The sequence below is a fragment of the Simochromis diagramma genome, unplaced genomic scaffold, assembly GCF_900408965.1.
Source record: "Simochromis diagramma unplaced genomic scaffold, fSimDia1.1 OVJJ01000079.1, whole genome shotgun sequence".
In the NCBI taxonomy this organism is placed as follows: domain Eukaryota; kingdom Metazoa; phylum Chordata; class Actinopteri; order Cichliformes; family Cichlidae; genus Simochromis; species Simochromis diagramma.
Window position 1 is genome coordinate 292,154 of NW_024387075.1, and position 20,237 is coordinate 312,390.

The following is a 20,237-nucleotide window of genomic DNA, read 5'->3' on the forward strand; positions in this document are numbered from 1 at the left end:
TAAAGGATAATTTAGAGTCTAGTAGCACTCCCAAATACTTAAATTCCTCAACATTAATTAATTCTTGTGCACCCAAGCGAACTTTTACTGCAGCCACGGTTGTTTTAGGTTCACTAAAAAACATTGATATGGGCTTTTTAAAATTAAGGCACAAGCCTTCTTACATTGTAATCAAAATACAGAAGTCAGAAGTGTCTGAGGCGTTTATACCAGCAAAAAAAGGCAAATTGTGTTTTGATATTGTTTTTCTATTTTTGTTGAATAGTTGTAAGTCACCATTTTTCTGTGGGTTGGATGTAAATCGTTTTAGCACTCTTGGTTCCATTATATTAACAACTTAATGACTAGTTCTTACATAAAAGCCACAGCTTTCCACATTCTACATTCAGTTCTTGGCAAAAGAGACAACATATACACACACAGACACAGAGATGCATTGCATGTATTTTCATAGACGGGCACTTTCAGGTTCAGTTAGTGGAGTCTGTGGAGTCTTTGATGTCTGTGCTAATCCATTGTACCTACGGCTGCTGTTAGGCTGTGAGTTTGTGCAGCAGAGCGAGGCGGGGGGGTGTTAGGTGTTTATTGAGGAAGTCTCTTAGATGTAATAATGGCAGGGGATACACTCTGACCCTCTCTACTCTTATTTGATTTCCTGTTACATCGTTGGGCACTGGCCCTTTGCCGTTTCTTTTCCTCTGTTTCTCGTGCTGGGAGCTGCTGGGTCGTCGAGAGCAGCTGTGTTTGCTGTGAGGTGTCTGCAGTGCTTGTTTTACATTAGCAGCCCGCAGGTCAAACTGCAGCTGGCTGCATCTTGGTGTGGAGACGAACCCCTGGGAGACAGTGAGTGTGTGTGTGTGTGTGTCCTCGGGTGTGTGTGTGTGTGTGTGTGTGTGTGTGTGTGTGTGTGTGTGTGTGTGTGTGTGTGTGTGTGTGTGTGTATAAAACAGCCGGTCCCCATGGTTATAGCCTTTCCTAAGTGAGCTAAGTCTGGTGGCTAACCCTTAGCGCCTCTGTGTTTGGCAGCATGACTGCAGCAAGATTAATCCATTCCACACTCCATCAGTCACCAGGCACAGGTTATTAGTGCTGGAGCAGAGCTCAAACACGCACACACTCTCCCACTCTCTCTCTCACACACACACACACACACACACACACACACACACACACACACACACACACACACACAACAACATGGCCCCTTCACCCTTGTGACTTCGCCTTCTACCTTGTCCCCAAAGTTTGCAAAGGTGGCCTTGGTGTTGAGAGGCCATTTGTCAAAACCCAGCCAGTCTCCACTTGGCTCCTTTTAATAAGGCTACCTGGGCTCTGGGATTGTGCGCACACACACACACACACACACACACACACACACACACACACGGAATGAACTCTGCTTTGCACATACTCATACGGCTTTCAGTGTCAGGTGGTGCGTCCCGCGGGGCTTATAAAAGTCCCATTAACATGGCCCTCCTCATTGGTTCTGACAGGTTGATCAATTAGACCCCTCCCCCTGCTGACCCCAGGGCTGCTCTGACTCAGAGGTCAGACACGATGGATCGCTGGACTTGCACACACACTCTTAACTCTCCCTCCTTGTTTCTGCTGTTATCTCTGAGCTGGTCACAGGCACCTTGTTGGTCCCTGTTTTGTGTTCAGCACCCAGCTGATATCCCAGTGTGCAGCTGTGCTCCTGCTTTTAGCCAGAGTATCATACTTTACCTGTGACATGTTTCGAGCTTATCTCTGCTCTCAACATGACCAAAACACACACACACGTGTATGCACAATTTTTCATCCTGCTGGAACATTCCTTAGGGGTCTAGTTGAGTGTCAAGCCCTTATTAAGCATGGAAAAGAAGCAGAAATCCTCTAAATGAAACACACTCTTGTAGGGCTGCTCAATTAATCGAATTTTAATCACGATTACGATCTGGGCTTTCAACGATCATTAAAAATGACTGAGCCGATTATTAGCCCCTCCCTCATTTATCCGCGACACCTTAAAGGTCGGTCCGTGAAAATATTGCCGGGCATAAACCGGTCCGTGGCGCAAAAAAGGTTGGAGACCGCTGATTAAGAGGACCCGAGGGAAGCTCGGAAAGCTAAGCAGAAGTTATTTGGAAAAGAGAGGTAAAAAAAAACTTCAGTGGTGGTGCACACTATTTTATATTATTTTTTAAAGTCATTGTTAACCCTTTAAAGCCGGTCAGAGCAGCATGCTCCGTTTTGTGTAACTATTTTTAAATCCCTGTAGAACCGGAACTGTGTAAGCTAGCGCAATAAACCGGAGGAGTTGTACTTACATCTGATGCCATCAGCTTGTCCTCGGTCACGGTTTCCTTCCACATAAAGCTTTGCAAAAACTGCATAAAAAGCGCTTGCAGCAACAAAAACACAATATTCCAGAAACACCCTTTGCCGATCCGATCAGCTGTTCGTAACACTTCCCACAGTTAAACAGATGTCAGCGCGAACTGTCACATGTCCGCCGTTTCCTGCCCGAAACCGGAAGTGACGTCATTTTCGCGGAAATTGTAGTTTTTTTTACTTGTAGGCCTTAAAAGCCTATACTGGTCATGTTTGACTTTTCTGAATAGTTTCTGGGATGCTTAGAACTCGAATTGCACTGCTGGAAATAGTTTATTTTGATGCACCTGCTGTTTTCTTTGCAAATTTGCATCATAGGATTGTTTTTTCGTTTTTCCTGCAGTATATAAAAATTGATGTATCTCCAAAATAAAACTATGAAGACACTCAAAGTAAATTTCCTGTTGTTGTAAACTATTTTTTGCAACTTTTTTGTATTTAAAGTTTTGAGGGATAAACCTCTTAAATTTCTCAAAGTAGAAATATATGTAAAAAAAACCAAAAACGATTTTCAATTTTTTTTGTAGTTTATTGCACTTTTTTGCAATTAATGTAGTTACTATGGACTTAATGCATACATATTATTAAAATATGGGCTATAACAGTTGTATAGCAACTTGAAATGCTCCCACAAATGGCACTACAACATGTAAAAAATATAATATAAGCTCTGGCGGACTTGGTTCTATAGTAGGTCTTAAGGGTTAAATAAATATCGTCAAATAATCGAGATCTCAATTTCAGTGAAAATAATCGTGATTATCATTTTTGCCATAATCGAGCAGCCCTACACTCTTGGTTACTGGGTAACATGGGTACGGTCACACACTGACCTGATTTTAGAAAAGGGGACAATACTGTTCGATACATTGAGAGTTTGCAGTATTTTCACCTGTGATTTTGGCAGTGTGGCTCAGAAAGAGTGTGATAACAGGCAATAACTTAATCTGAGCCCCTTAAACTTGATTTTGTTTGCAGCTTCATTGCATGCTGGTCAGTTTCCTACTTCTCTGCTTTCACAAATGATTGTCTATTTCTGCTTGTGAGACTTTCTGTGATTGCTGAATGCAAATGCCAACTAAAAAGAAGCATGTCCTTTGCTTCTGACATCAGAAGTCTCTTTATGTCAGTGTTTGTGTGTTTTTTAAAACAAATGTTAGTGAATGCTCATGTATATGAGATGGCAGCCATTGATCGGTCTACCTAGCAATAAATACTGGCCAGATTTCCTTATAATTAGGTAAAGAAACATAGAATCAGGTTAGAATTTTTGCGGTCTCAAAGTGACCAGTTTTTAATGTTGTTTATGGCGGCTAGCTGCCCTTCTCGTTGATAAATCCATTGGTGTGTTGGCTTGTCTTGTACACAGGAAATATATAAAAATGATAGGTGCTTATCATCATTTGTTGTCCTTAGATTACAAATGAACACTTGGTATGAACATAAAACAGGTGCACCAAAGCCTTTTAGGGCCTGATGCAGTGTGTGAGGAGCCAGTCTTTGTTCGGTCTTTGAGCTCAAAGAATAAACGAGGTGTAGTGATACAGTAGCACAGTGTCAATGTTTGCCTAATGTTTCAAGCTTCATCATGTTTGTTGTTAGGTCTGTAGCGCCGACTCAGATGTATGTCGAGTGAGATATGACAAGAAGTGGCTGTGAGTCTGTACTGTGTTTGGTAAACAGTCTCTTTGCACAGGGTAAATGCAGGTGTGTGTGTGTGTGTGTGTGTGTGTGTGTGTGTGTGTGTGTGTGAGAGAGAGAGAGAGAGATTTAGGAACATAATGAAAGAGTTTGACCTTAGTTTAGACTGGGTGGATTTACAGTCATCTTACTGCATTATTCTTTGTGATCTATATTATGAAGGCCAAAACATATGTTAGACTGCACTAAACAAAAGAAGCTCATCCAAAAGAAAAGAAGCTGGTGTCAAGCAACAGTGTCAGTTAGTCAACATGCTGCTATAAGATAAGTGTTGTAAGATCAAAAACCTGAGTAGATGTCTTTGGTTAAAACAGAAGGTGCACATTCAAATATGGACTAGCAGTGATTGGTTCTTTAGGTACAGTTTTTGTCTGATATGAAAACCGAACGATTGAGACTTCTTTTGGCTCCCCTTACTGTGACTTGTTCTCTCCTTCAATCGAGTCTTTTTTTTTTTTTCTTCTTCTTGCTGTCTGTACATTTTTTGTCATGGAAGCAGATTAGAAACCAGGTTATGTGTAAACACGGCACAGAAATCAACAAGAGGGTGTCGTGTAGAGCAGGGCGATATGACCAAAAATATTTATCACGATATACATTTGAAAATTTGCGATAACGATATAACTGACGATATAATTGACACTAGACAAAATACTTTACAACTCCACAACTTTGATGGGGTTTTTTTCACTAATAATGTATTTTCACTTAAACAAGCAGCTGTTTTTTGCATTTTGTGCATTAAAGTTATATAAAAAGTTTACAGTGCAAATGCAAATTCCTTGCTGACAGTTTAACCAAAAGGCATTTCCAGTGGAAATTGGCCGACATATCCTCAGCATAACCATGTATAATATCCACAAAACTTAAAAAGAGGTTATACACACACAATACCGTAATATTATGTTGAAGCACAGTACGTATCACTCCGCGAGGCTCCTGCCTACGATTGCTCCGACAATCCATCAATCCATGTGGCTTCGTAGCTTAGCAAAGTCGTACTAAAACATTTGACAGATTTTCGAGCGCCGTGTACGACATAAAATCATTTCGAGGTCAGTAAACACAACCAGAATTCATACATAAGGCACACAGGATTATAAGGGGCACTGTCGACTTTCAGAAAAATCAAAGAATTGATTTTAAGTGTGCCGTATTTTCCAAACAACACGGTAATAACGACGGCCCGCTAGCATGCTCTACCAAAAATAGTGCTTTGTTTGTGTATCTGACGGACAAAAGCCAAACCAGTTCTACACCACCGAAGTTGCAGCATTTTTACAAACCAATTCTGGTTCATCCGTTTCATTTAACAATCCGCTTTCGCTCTTCTCATTCTGCGTCGCCGCCATGTGTGTATGTAAACATAGGCACTGCGCATGCGCGTTTTACCCATATTCTATCGCGATATTTCATTTTCTTATCGTTGCCCAAAATTACAACTGTATTACCGTGAACGGTATGATATAGCCCAGCCCTAGTGTTGTTTCTCTAATCTCCTCCCCTGAGTGCATGATGTTTCTTGTTTACAGGACGCTAACAAATAAGCTTACCGCACTAACCTGATTACTTATCTGTTAATTAATACTTTTTTGTAAACACCAAAACACGTGTTGGCTCATCATGATGTTACTGAATAATGTGGACCTTTACCATTACCTCTGTCAGTGCACCCCAGGGCGGCTGTGGCTACACTGTAGCTTGCCATCACCAGTGTGTGAATGGGTGGATGATTGTGTATAGTGTAAAGCGCTTTGGGGTCCTTAGGACCAAGTAAAGCGCTATACAAATACAGACCATATACCATTTACCATTAAAAACAGCTGATCCGGTGAGATGTGGTGAGAAAGAAAATGCTTAAAATGATCCATTTAGGAAGGGAGGAGTCAGAATAAAAGATGTAATGAGAAGAATCAAGCATTGTGTTTTTGTGTGTGTGTGTGTGGGGGGGGGGTGATGGGAGGGGGGTGGGGGTCCTGTAGCTTATCAGAGGACCCAGAAAGAACAGCTCGGGGGAGTACAGGGGGTTAAGAGTGGTGTCACGCCCATAGAGGCTCCGTGCTGCCGTCCTAATGATGTCCACCGGCCTAATTGAATATTGGCGTTCTGCACACGAGGGCTAAATGGCTTCTGTCTGGTTTACCTCTTACTGCCAGCTAAGGCTGCAGATTTTTAACCCATTGGCACTGTTTGATTCCCTTGGGGGGGGGATGTCGTTTAATGTTCCTGTTACTATGGTTACCCATTTCTTGTGCATTTAATGCAGCGTTTCTTTTTGTTTTGCGTGTTGGTGTTTGAAGCCAGTGGTGTTCGAGTTAAAGACGGTTCACCTTTCCTGATGATTGCGTGACGTTTGATTAGCCTCCCGCTGAACTTAAACACTCGCTTTTCCCAAGTTTGCACAAAAGCAACCTGACAACATCTGACAGGTGAACTTTTTCATTCACTCTCCACGTTATCTGCACAACTACTCCTCCTCTTTCTCTCCCATCTTTGCGGTGTTTGCACATCCTTCCTCACTTCCTTCTCCTTTTCTCTTACTTCTGCTTCTATTTCTGTGGCTGTGTTTTACTTCCCACTGCGCTTGCCTCCAGACGCTTCTCCTTTGTTGCCACGGTGACGCTCTCCAGATGGCGAGTGTCAAGGAAAGACTGGGCTCAGAATGTACACACATACACATGCATTGGCCTGCATATATGCAGTCAGGGAGGAGACTGGTAGCAGTACATTTTGTTTGCTCACATCCTACTCGGAAGCTTCTTGGATGCGCACTCTGCCCACTACACACGCACACATGCACTCAACAGTACAGTATAATAAAACCTGTGTCACAGCCACGCAGGAAACAGTCTCTCCTTTATGCGACTGGGATGTCATTAATCTTGGCAGAGGTTAACAAATGCACTTGCATAGAAGGTATATTTCATAGGCAGACAGCCGACAATGGGGGCATTGTGGTGTCGATCTGTAGCAGCCAGTACTGCATTCAGTCAGGACCTTTCAGTTTGGCTCTGGATCCACAGCTCATGTCGGGAGTTATGTTTCATCTCTCAGATGAATGTGTTTATGTGAGAGAAAACATGTGAAACACAGAGCAAAATCAAGGGTCCAGATGTTTATTTATTTCTGCTGCAAGAAACCATGATTTATTTTACTGGAGGGGGGGACCAATGTGTCTGGCTATTTTTCAAAGTTTGGCCTTGTCGCTATTAGTCAAAACCTGAGGCAGACAAATGCTCTGCTGGTGCGTTCTGTGTGCAGCAAGCCGACCAGGCCAGCTCTGCTCTGATTCACCAGCTTTCTAAGTTTGTCCACACCGCAGCGGCAGCACTCTTTCCATCGGAGAAGTGCCGAGTCTTCCCAGTAATCCATTAGACTTCCATTAGCTCCGATTTGTGTGATTAGTTCTAATTAATCAGTTCAGTCTGTGGCCTTCACTCCCCTGCGCACTCCTCACATTTCATTTTTAACCTCATTTCTCAGCTCTCCACTGAGCGAGAGAACGAGGCAACGATTGAGTGAGCAAATCAAAGAGCAAGCTTCTGCCGCCGCCACTGGCTTTTCTTTTTTTTCTTTCCAAGCACATAAGAACACTCGATACTCCAAACAGGTTGAGCTGGAGCTTAGACTGCATTATAATGCTTGTTTCTCTCACCACAGTGAATTAATAGGATTTTTTTTTTTAAGGCTCTTATTTTCAGCAGTGTAGTTTTGTTGCTCAGTTGTGTTTTAGAATGATCCGGGGGGATTTTGATCTTATGTTTTACACATCTCAAGTCTGTGCTAGCTCTGTTTAGCCCCTCTTGGCCCTCCTCTGGAACAGTAGGTATTGATCTGCGCTGGAGCGTCCATCTTTCACTGTAACAAAGCCTATTGATGTTTGTGGAGCCCTGATTTCCCCTCGGTCAAATGCCATACCCAGCACCACTGCTAAGTGACAGGAAGCTGGTCTAAACACTGCAGCCTGTCCCAAAGTAACCTGGGAATGGTGTCATCTTTTCATCAGTGACTCTGCTGCACTGAACTAAAACCCTAAAATTAAAATCAAAAGATTTTTTTTTTTCTTTCTGGGTTTCTAGCAGTAGGTCAGCTTATATACTGAGGTATTATGTGATGATAATCTATCTTCCTTTCCTGTGTTGTCAGCCTTCTTCAGCTATTACCACTATTGTGATAAATGAAGGCTCAATTTATCAACCAGCCTCTCCTCGATTTCTGTTTCTCCCTTTGGTTTCCACAGCTCTGCTTCTATATCTAACCCCTGTGCAGTTCACTTTATTTCTTCATCTGTTTCTACCCCCTCCATCCATCCATCCAATCCATCCATCTATTCCTCATTCCCACTCAACCAGATCGAGGCTCTTTGTGTCTGCTGGGGAAGGCTGAGATGCTGCCTGTCACCCCAGAGATGCAGACTCCCATCCAGGCTGCTGGAGGTGGCCCGGCTGCTGTCAATCAATCTGTAGAAAGGAAGCAGAGGGAGTGGGGGTTGACATGTGATGTGGATCCCTGCTGTTTAGAAATTCACTTTTTTTTCTTCCTCCTACCAGGCCTGCACAGTCAGTCATTTATTTTGGCTTCTAACATGAACAAATCAGCGATTGTGACCCTTTGAATTTAAAGCTTCTCCAGTCCTCCAAACTAAGCACTCCCATGTTCACAGGTAAACAGTAGGGGTGCAACGATATCGATATTGAACCGTTCGATACAGTGCTTTCGGTTCGGTATGCATATGTATCGAACAATACAAAATTTTTAATTTATTTTATCAACTTTCCTTCTGACGATGCTGTCTGTGTTGAGCGCTCAGTGGATCTGCGCTCGACAGTGCAGCCTAGGCGGAGTAGTCAAACGCAGATTCACTGAGAGCAGGGCAAGCTAGTGAGACAGAAGTTAAGCTCTCCTTGCAACATGGCAAATTGAACCTCCCCCACCCTCATTCAGATGTGGCGTTTGGAACTATTTTGGTTTTCATGTGACTTATGACCCTGAAGGTAAGCGCGTCATGGACTAAAGTAAAACAGTATGTTGGATGTGCCATGCAATGCTCAATTACATGGGTGGGAGCTAGTGTGTTAACGCAGTTAGCTCGTTAACGTGTTGGCCGTCCAGCCCCATGCACGGGGCGATCCGTGGTAGCTCGTTAACGGAGATTTGCCGTGTTGTGGCGTTAAGGTCATTTCAACGAGATTTACGCTGACAGCACTAGTGGGAACACAACGAATATGACTGCACATTTACGCCGACATCATCCTAGTGCAAAGACAAGTGGAAGCAGACAAAAACAACAAGCACGCATGCTACAAACTTTACCCGAGTCATTTAGACAGCCGTTAGCACATGATTCTCATTATGGGGACCTGATATGTTTAATATGCTGCTGAGAATATAGCCCAGAAGAAGCGTATAGTATAGCTTTTATTTTGGAAAGAGCCATTTCTCTGTAATAAACTCTCTTTTCCAAAGATGAGTGATTCCTCAATCAGATACAGGGCTCGCAAAATCGCTAGCCCGACGTCCCGGGGCTAGCGATTTTTCCAGTCGGGCTACCAGAATCTATCTCTGCCCTGCCCATCGGCCTATCGTAGGAAGGAAAAATATATGTCAATGCTTTTGCATTCTTTCGGAAATGTAGCTGGGTAATTATGTCATTGGCATCGGTGAGCCACTGTCAATATGTGACATATTGAAATCGTGTTTGAATTTGTTCAAATTCAAACTTGTTTTTTGCTTTCACTTTGCAGTCGCGCGAACTGTGTATAGAGAGCGACAGCACTGATTGGTGAGTGATGATAATTTGCGCACCAATTCCTCTGACATCGTCTTATCAATCGTTAGCTTACTATGCAAACATGACAAATGAATTCTCCCGCAGCAAGCTTAAACATGTGAGAGGTTGATCGCGCAGAGAATCGCTGAGCGTTATGTGAGTGTGTGTGTAAAAGCAGCAGGATATATATTTTAGTTCTGCTGAGCCAAATAAGACAGGTCAGGGTGAAGAAGTGACAGCCAAAGAAAAGCTTACCACAAAACGGAAAAGTTATGACAAATCAGACTATAAGGCAAAAAGAAAGTGCAGCTTTATGGTTTCATGGACAAAAGAATTTCTGTGGCTGCAATATGACAAGCTAAATAACCAGGGCTGCACATAAGTGGTCCGCAGGTACGCATTCGCTGTCAAAATAAAAAACGCGCGTGTTTGCGTGTTTGTTTAGAACTCTTAAAGATGTCGAAGAAGCAAGCTCCTTTAAGCAATTACTGTGATGTTCCTCCACCTCCAAACAAATGTCAGAAGGAGTCCGAACCACAAAAGAAGCACGTATTCTCGGAAAAGTAGTTGCAGGAGGTGAGCTGGCTTCAAACAAATGATGAACGCACAGAGATGTGATGCGGAATGTGCCGTGAAAATTTAATAAATGACAAATTAAAAAGGCATGAACATTTTTTTTTGTATCAAAAAAATATCGAACCGTGACACCAAAGTATCGAACCGAACCGAACCGTGAATTTTGTGTGTCGTTGCACCCCTAGTAAACAGTCGCCCCAATTAGTAGTTAGTTGTAAGTATGTTGTGTATTTGACTGAAGGTAACCTGGACTTGTACAGTAATATATTGTGGTTTGGTTATCTTGTTCATTTTGGTGTAGCAATGTCAGTATTACTAAAAAATGTGTTGTGATTTTTTTTTTTTTTCTTTGATGAAGACAGATGAATATGATTTTGTTCAATGTAAAATGATTCTGCAGCCATAAAATAGTTTGTTATTAAGAATGAGAGGAAATTGCTGCCTTCTTGCAATATGTCACACTACTTACAGATATTTTAAAAACATTTTTCAAAAAACATCAGTCTGTTCTGACTTTGCAAACTAATTCCACTAACAGACTCTGACTCTACTAGTTTTGCACAGCAACTTTAAAATTTTCCATTCAGCCACTGTCAGTCCAAAATCCCCCGGCTGACTGATTGATGCAGTTTGAATTCCAAAGTAAGCAGAGCATAAAATAAGCTAAATGAAATGACAAAAATCATCCCAAAAAAACCAACAGGCCATGGACTAATGGCCAGAAAGACAATATATTCATCCAGTCACCCAAGTGTAGGAGCTAATCCATGACTCCTTGTGGTGGCGTAAAATAAAGAAGGAAAAAGTCACATGAACAAAAAGGCAAACGTACATTAGACTTGTTTTAAGTTGTTTGCTGCCAAATCTGTAACTTTGTGAGCTCTCAGTATGCCAACAAAAAAAAGATCCACTTATAGAAAGAGCTCGATACCACTTCTGCTGCATGTTAACCAGTTGGTGGTTGCTGGGGAAAAATGAGTATTACGTAAACTTTTTGAAGTTGGGGGCTGGCTGTTGCTGGCAGTCATAGTAAAATTGATTGCTAAAGCCCCGGTCACTCGAGCCTAAAGCTCAACCAGACACTCTGATAATCACCAGTTGCATGGGAGAAATGTGGATTCCCCGACAGGCTGGCAACGGGTTGAGGGAAGTGAAGTTGCTCGCTATCCCCTTCAAAGCAAAACTGGTGTCTCACTGCTGAAACCACCACATTTCAAAAGGGGAAACTTTTACTTTGAAGGCAAATGGTCTCACTCTTTGGACTCTTCAGTTTTTGCCTAGCGACCAGTCATTGCTAGGGGCGCCGACCAGTCTATAGGCCTATGTGACTGAGGCCTTAATGGGACAAATTGAACTGTAGTTATGTGTTGCACAACTTCCTGGAGTCGTCTTATAAGAAAAACCCTATCCTGTTCAGTAGTTTGGAAACATTTTACACTTAAGTTTGCATTATCGTTGTATAAGCCTTTTTGCCAGTTGTTATTACTACTATGTTACCTTTTTCTAATCATGCGTTTGGTTTTTAACTGGTTAAAATGTAGCATTTACATAATATATTAGTCAGTGGAATAAACCGGGACACAAGATGAGATGTGCTTTTATTAAACAGCCATTTATCTGCTACACTGACTTGGTAATGTTGCACAGAGGTGCATACATTTTGTGGTATTTATTGCCTTCTGATATCATCTTTGCTTTGCGTAATCATGGTGCAGTTGCTCTCCCGAGTGATGTTAATATGATCTCTTCCCCTCTGCCTCTGCAGGACTCCGTGGTTTAACGGATGGGGGTTCAACCTGCCTCGAGGACAGTCTCTGCTGGATAAATGGAACCTCATCCCCGAGGGCATCGACATCCTGATGACCCACGGACCTCCACTCGGTGAGTCCAATTAACCAATCACAGCCCCTGCATTGCAGTTTCTAATGAAGTCGGGGCTCTTTCTTCAAAATGTATGTGAAGTTACTGGTGGCTTGACAGTAGGTTGTCTTTGAGCAGATCTCTGCATGTCTTACATTATAATCAATGTTGTTTCCATCTAAATCCAACAGTAACTAAAGTGAACACTCCGACATGCTTCATAATTCAATGTTTGTGTTTGACTTCATGAAAAACAAAGTGAATATATATATATTAGTTTTCCCTCTGGTTGTTTGGGTCCTGTTTTGGTTTTTTGTTGTTTTTTGCTATGTGTTTGTGTTGTTTTTTGTGTTTTTCCTCCTTGTGCTTTCCATCTGGCTTTATTGAGTGATTTCCTTTCCTCTCGCCTACGGAGGGTTGCTACTGCTGCTGTTGTTGCGGCAGCCACTGTGGCTGTTTGATTGCATGGAAACTCGATTTCACAGCAGTGTGACAGATGCTGCGAACAACTGGAGAGAGACCGTAGGATAGGAAAGCAGCACTGGAGGAAGGGGGCAGCTTAAGATGAAAATTTAGGATGATTCTCCAAAGATGGAAGATCCAAAACAATGAGATGGGAAAAGAGGGGTGTTGCACAAGTGTGGAGAAAAAATATGGATTCATCAGACACATTTTAAAGCTGTGAAATTCAGATATGAACCCAGTAAATGAACAGTTGTTTTATTTCTGCTATTACATAATTCTTCTGAAATAAGACTTCTCTATTGTGGTCAAACAGTGCCAAAAGTGGGCCTCAACTGGTAGTTTGAGTTAATAAAAGCTGTGAGTGAATTGGTAGTGATTCACCGAAATTTTAATATCTGCTGAAAAAGTTTTGGGGGGAAAAAGGTCCACTCCCGATTTGACCTGTAGTAGTCATAATGCTCTGAACTGCTGACTCAAGTAATTCAAACTGTAAGGGAAAGTTTATTTGACCTTGTGCATGGAGACTATCTCAGCACTCATGATAAATGGCTGCTAATGTCAGCATGAATCTGCTCAACATAAAAACCCATTGTATGTTCAGAACATGATAGATGGAGATATACGTTTTTTGTTTGTTTCCACATTTACATTCACGCTTGAGACATTTTGTTTTCAGCTGTTCTTGTTGGGGTTTCACGTCATTAATGCTAACTTACATCTTTCTGCTGCTTATTTTAAGGTGATGTGTTACAGGTAACAGTTGTTTTGATCAAATGGAAGCAAAGACCGTAACACCAGGACTGTTTTGACAGCTGTGAAATCTTTCTGCAGGTTTCCGAGACTGGGTTCCTAAGGAGCTACAGCGGGTTGGCTGTGTAGAGCTGCTCAACACGGTCCAGAAAAGGGTGCGACCCAAGCTTCATGCCTTTGGAGGCATACACGAAGGTACTGGGAATAAAACCCAAACTGTTAACTGTCTTTGACTCTGGGGACCTCAGAGGAGAATACGTTCTGATTGCATGATGGGGAGGTGGCCTTTGGCAAGTGCAAGTGTAGAAAAAGGATCTTTTACACACGTGCACATGCTCACAATCAACAAATTGTGCTCTGTTGATTTTAAAAATGTGTCAAGACAAAGGAAGATGAATCTAATGTTTCTTACCTTTCTAGGGATGCACAGATTCAGGGCCCATGAATTTCAGGAAAAAAAATAATAATTTGGACAGTAATCATTTACTTATTTAATAACCACTATTTTTTTTTCTGTTGGTCTATTTTGGTGCCAGGGAACACACAATACAAACACATTAGTGCTTTTTGCAGACCATAGTCTACAAGGTGAAGCTTTTCAGGGTGAAGACCTGCAGCCAGTTGGCTGTTGTGCTGTTGTTTTGTGGAGAACTGCGCACACATGCAGCTGTGTTGGTTGAATAGCCAAAGTCCTTCATTGTGTGAAGACAAATACCTACACAAACAAGCACAAATGAGCTACTGTGATTTCCACTTGACCAAAAAACAAACAGAACTAATCACATAACTTCCTTGGCAATGCGAATGATCAGTTAACTGAGAACACAATAAGTAACGTTGATTGACTCATACCAACCCCACAGGCCAAGTGCTGTGACATATTAAACAATCACTTACTGCAGTCTAGGTTTTGGTTGCAGGAGCAGTGGGTCACAGAACTTCATCTCCCAAACACTGATGCTTGTGTGGTGCTCTCCCACAGCATTAGTGAGCACAAGCTGCCTGTGGTCCACGGAAGTAACACAGCAAAAAAGCAGGCATAGCTGGAGGGATGTGCTTGAACAAGCCTGATCCACTGCCGGTCTCACTCGCAGCTTATAGGACTTAAAGGATCTGCTGCTAACGTCTTGCTGTTTGATGCAACATGCAAAGAACCTGCAGCGTATTCTGACCACGTGTGTATGTGTGTGGTCTAAAGTGTTTAACCGCTGCATATTAACTGTACCCAAATCAAACAGTTCACAGCAATTAGTGGCAAGATGAGAAGTAGAATAAAGCTGAAAAATGAACCTTGTGAATTCATGGAAACACTCAAAGTAAATTCAAGCATACAAATTGCTAAACTGAGTGTGTGAAATTGGTATATTGAGTGAACAAAGGAGTGATTTGGTAAAAACAGTGTATTACAAACTCTGTTACATGATCGAATGTTACCTATTTCTGGCACTCATTTTCCCCTTCCCGCCTCCCCAGGGTACGGGATCATGACAGACGGCTACACGACATTCATCAACGCTTCAACCTGCACCGTCAGCTTCCAGCCCACCAACCCCCCTATCGTGTTCGACCTGCCCAACCCTTCCAGCTCCTGAGATCAGAGGATGGGGGGGCGGGGAGGGTCAAGGGCTGGAAAAACAACTTCTTTTCAAAAAATATGTCAAGTTTAAAAAAAATAAAAAAATAAAAAATAAAGTTATAAGTGGTTCTTTGGCAACTTTGAATCTTCTCCAACCTGTTGTGAGACGGAGAGGATTTAAAGACAGGGTGGGGGTGGGAGCGTGTGTGGGAGTGTTAAAGGAGAATACCATTGCTTTTTATTTAGGTTTTCTGTTTTTTTTGGGGGGGTTTTTGAGCTTGTGCCAGCAGTCCCGGTCTGTTTTTTTTTATTATTGTTGTTGTTCATCTGCACACAGTCAGAACAGTTGCAGATATCAGGGCCCGTTTTCCTCCAGAATGCTTTCCAGCTTTGTTCGATATGAGAAACGGCTTTGACAAAGCAAAGATAATCCCTGAAGAAACTTTCTTTTGTCCTGATTTTGACTGTGTAGGGTCGAGTGTTTATTATGTCGGCGCAGCTTCATTTCACACTCCGCTTCCTGTCAGCCACAGGAAGAATTAATCCCTCAAAAAGATGTTGCCTTAGTGCAGAACGGCAGATGAGAACAATGCTTTCAACTTGCACGCTCTTAAAACACTACTTGGCTACAGGGAAGAAATCTGTTATCTCAAATTGAATTTTTTCTTCTTCTTTTTTAACTAAATTAAATGTACGGAATATTCTCTTTCAAGGCTTCCATACCACCACATGGTTTGTTACAACAGAAATTTGGAATGTTTGAATTAAAAATATAAAACTGTTTTAAAGTCTAAATGTGTGCAGATTTGGAGGGACTGCTGAGCTATGAGCCTGGCTGATACTGGTATTCTCCTTTTTAGGGGGATTTTTGTGATTAAACAATCTTGCTCTTGATAAATAATGGTCAGATCTGTAAGATAAATGATGCTATGTGAATTTGTTAAAAAAAAATTTTTTTTTTTTTTAACGTTTGGTTTGTGTTAGCCAGACAATGCATACCATGGATGTGTCATCACGATACTTCATATTTGGGTTCTTCTTGTTTGTTTCGAACCTCTCGTCAGTTCCTCTTTTTTCTTATTGGCTGACAGGGACGCTGCCTTAAACTAGCTTTAATGTTCTCAGCTAGAGCCCCCCTTCTCTGCAAGCTCAGAGAAAAAAGTCCTTATTTATTACCCATCATCCCCGCAAAACAACACCTAACCAACGCAGGGACAGAAGACTATCCAGTTACAGCCGGAAAAATTCCCTTTGTATTGCCCCGTTATGGATTTCTGATCTGATTTGGAAAATGTAATGTATAAAAATATATATATTATATATTCATGTTGTAAAACATCTGTACTAAAAGTTGTTTGACAAAAAAAGTGCATTTTTTTCTGTATGCACCTGTATGTTTGCCATGTTTCTTTAATTCTCTCGTTAAAAATCTCTTGAGACGTTTCTTTAATGATTTTTGTATCAATTCTCCCAGTAGGGTAGATGTTTATTTTGGATGAGAGAGGAAAAATTTGTCACAATCCAACAGGTGCTGATTGTTCCCAACAACACACCTGCCTAAACATGGTTAAGTTGTCCTTTAAAGTGTAAATTTGATAGTATTTGTGTTTTATTGCTTTTTTCTAATTTTGCACTGTGTGTAAATGCAATCTTGCTAGCACAAAAAAAAAAGTTGCCAATAGTTGTCTCAACTTTGCCGCTGTAAATGCTCTTTTCGTGCTCTGTTCCTCTCTCGCTCTTTCTCTGATTGTATCCCTCTTCATGGAAATGTTAGTTCTCTCTTTCAGTTCATTGTGATATATTTAGCTGCCTTTATATGCAAATAAAATTGCAAGATTTTTACTTATGAAACTCCATCTTTGTTTTTATTCCAAAAATGGTTAGCCACCACCAGTTTGTCCGTCTGTATCTGGAAGTCCAACAGGCTCGACCATTCTCCACCCCATTGGTGTCTCCCATTTTGACCTGCGGACTTCCAGACCATACTCAGCACAGATGCTTCTGTATATTATGGCACTTAGTTATGGCGTTCCATGTATTCCCTGCCTGCTAGCATCTTGCACCCTGATGTTATGTGCCATATGTATATCCACTTTTACTGTGGCAACAATCCACTTTATGCAAAACCAACCAAGAGTTTTGCTTTTTTTTTTTTAAAAAAGGAAGCTGAAGTTGTATGAAAAACGATCTTGGTTTGTATCAGCCAGTCAACACAGCTGCGAGCAGGCTTGGCCTACTTTCTAATACTTATTTGAATACTTATTTACAAAGTAAATGTATGCTTATCTGTACAGCCTAACCTCACAGCAGGTGTTTTGCCTCAACAGGCAGCACACCTGCCAGCCCTCTCTGTGGTGAGGCCAGAACAAAACACTTAGAAGTCTTGACCCCACAGTTGTAAATAAAGTGAAGCGGATTTTTATTCCTGCTGTGACCGTTTAGATTAAAAAAAACTGCTAAAGCGAAATTATCAATTTGTTTGCACCCTGAACTCATCAGCTTGCTATTTGAAAATGACTTCATGACTACAGGTAAAATATTGGATTAGTGTTACGGTTTATTAGTGAAAGGTAAGATCTGTTACTGACGGTTATATGCTTTGAATATCCACAGCACTCAATCAATATGCTGACATTTCAGGTGCCAGATTTTAAAAGAATACATACATTTAAAAATAAAAAAAAAATACTTTTTTTAGTTGTATCACAAACGATGCTTGGTAAAAACAGAGATCAACAGTTGGCTCTAGATGCCACAGTAAAGTGACAGAGAATTCAAATATGGCTCGCGTTTCTCCCACACTCATCTGAATATTCACAGTGTTTCAGCTGCAGATCTGCACATTGGTTTCATCAGGTTTCATTCCTTTTTACCACTTGCCAGCACAGATCCCTCATAGGCCAAAAATAAAATGGGCTCGAGTTGTAGAGCGCCTTTGCCAGCCTTTCCCACCAACCCCATTCTCTCATCACCACAACATCAAAGCAGCCCAACCAATTAACTATTCCCCGAAACGAGAGCAGCAAGGCATCGCCCCACACCCACCAGATCCCCCAGCACATTACCATAATCCAGTCTAATCATATTAACATAGGCCACAGATGAGCAGGAGGAGACATGGCTGCTCTGGCTCTGCTGTTCGGTCTCTTAGAGCGGGTGTGAATGCATGTGGGCACTTTTATTCAAATCGTGTGTAGGCACATGTTGTGGATCTGCAGTGTTCAGTCCTTTGATCCAGACCCTCATATAGTGTCAGTATATATGAAGGCAATATGATTGTTACAGAGCAGTACAATTTGAATTAGCTTTAACATGTTGCCTGTTATCTAGCCAACTGCACCTGTGTTAATATGTTGGAACTCCAGTGTTAATGTTAAACACTGAACAGTCAATGCTAATTTGATGAACAACATGCTTAGCTAACAAAGGTAAATGTCCGAACGTGGACATTTGCACATTTATAACATCAGTTTTAAGTCATCCACACATAAAGCAATGAGCTTGTCATGCACCACTTTGTAACACAGTCGGTGGTAATTTACAGTGGGGGAAATGTTTTTTTGATCACTTGAAAAGTTAAAAATTGATTTGCATGTCATTGAGTGAAATAAATATTTGATCGCCAAGCGAAGCATAGCTGAGTAGTTACTCAAACTTGTAGTTGGTCACCAGATTTTTCAGGAGGGATTCTGGCCCACTCATCTTCACAGAAACTCTGTAAATCCTTTAGGTTTACTGGCGGCTGCTTGGCAACTTAAAGCTTCAGCTCCTTCAACAGTTTTTCAGTAGGTTTGAGGTCTAAAGAATGGTTAGCCCAACTCATGATCTTAATGTTCTTCTTTTTTAGCCACTCCTTTGTAACTTTGGTGGTATGTTTGTGCTCTTCAGTGTTCTGGCTGAGGGATGACGATCCATTGAAGATCCATTGGCCCCTCAATGCAGTGAAGTCATCCTGTACCCTTACCAGAAAAACAACCCCAAAGCATAATGTTTTCACCTCCGTGCTTGACTGTGTGTTTGTTGTTCTTTGGTTGATTCAAACTTAAGAGGGGCTTTTAAATGTGCCCTCTTGAGCAGGGGGATCGTGCAGGCGCTGCAAGATTCCAATCATTACGCCGTTCTGTGGTCGTTCCACCACCTTTGTTATGATCATCCTCACCCCATGAGTCAAGATCTTGTATGAGTGCGATTTATGATCAGATTTATATTTCTTCAATCATACCAACAGTTGTCACCTTCTCACTAAGCTTCTTGCTGGTGTTTTTGGTGTGTGCAGCTCTATCTTGTCCCTGCTGTCCTTTGACATTTTTGGTCTTGTCCATGGTGGTGGAGAGGCTGGAATGAAATGAAATGGTTCTATGGACGTGGGCTTTATACACAAAATGAGTTGAGATCTATAATTAATTGATTGTAATTTGTGGCAGGCACACAATATGTGGGAATGTGAATTCTGGGTGGTTGATACTTTTTCACTCCATGGCGTCAGTCAGCTTATACAGGGAGTGCAGAATTATTAGGCAAGTTGTATTTTTGAGGAATAATTTTATTATTGAACAACAACCATGTTCTCAATGAACCCAAAAAACTCATTAATATCAAAGCTGAATGTTTTTGGAAGTAGTTTTTAGTTTGTTTTTAGTTTTAGCTATTTTAGGGGGATATCTGTGTGTGCAGGTGACTATTACTGTGCATAATTATTAGGCAACTTAACAAAAAACATATATACCCATTTCAATTATTTATTTTTACCAGTGAAACCAATATAACATCTCCACATTCACAAATATACATTTCTGACATTCAAAAACAAAACAAAAACAAATCAGCGACCAATATAGCCACCTTTCTTTGCAAGGACACTCAAAAGCCTGCCATCCATGGATTCTGTCAGTGTTTTGATCTGTTCACCATCAACATTGCGTGCAGCAGCAACCACAGCCTCCCAGACACTGTTCAGAGAGGTGTACTGTTTTCCCTCCTTGTAAATCTCACATTTGATGATGGACCACAGGTTCTCAATGGGGTTCAGCTCAGGTGAACAAGGAGGCCATGTCATTAGTTTTTCTTCTTTTATACCCTTTCTTGCCAGCCACGCTGTGGAGTACTTGGACGCGTGTGATGGAGCATTGTCCTGCATGAAAATCATGTTTTTCTTGAAGGATG

General features: G+C 41.5%; 1 protein-coding gene across 4 annotated transcripts in view; it reads left to right on the top strand.

The window, feature by feature from the left end:
- The window catches only part of mpped2a (metallophosphoesterase domain containing 2a), a 90,050-nt gene extending 73,125 nt beyond the window's left edge, over positions 1 to 16,925 (top strand). For all 4 annotated transcript variants that reach the window (XM_040045403.1, XM_040045402.1, XM_040045404.1 and 1 more), the window contains 3 exons: positions 12,189 to 12,304; positions 13,580 to 13,693; positions 14,972 to 16,925. In XM_040045403.1, coding sequence (XP_039901337.1) covers positions 12,189 to 12,304; positions 13,580 to 13,693; positions 14,972 to 15,090 — 349 coding nt within the window. In that variant the 3' untranslated portion in view covers positions 15,091 to 16,925. The remainder of the gene's footprint in view (positions 1 to 12,188; positions 12,305 to 13,579; positions 13,694 to 14,971) is intronic.
- The last annotated feature ends 3,312 nt before the right edge of the window (positions 16,926 to 20,237 follow it).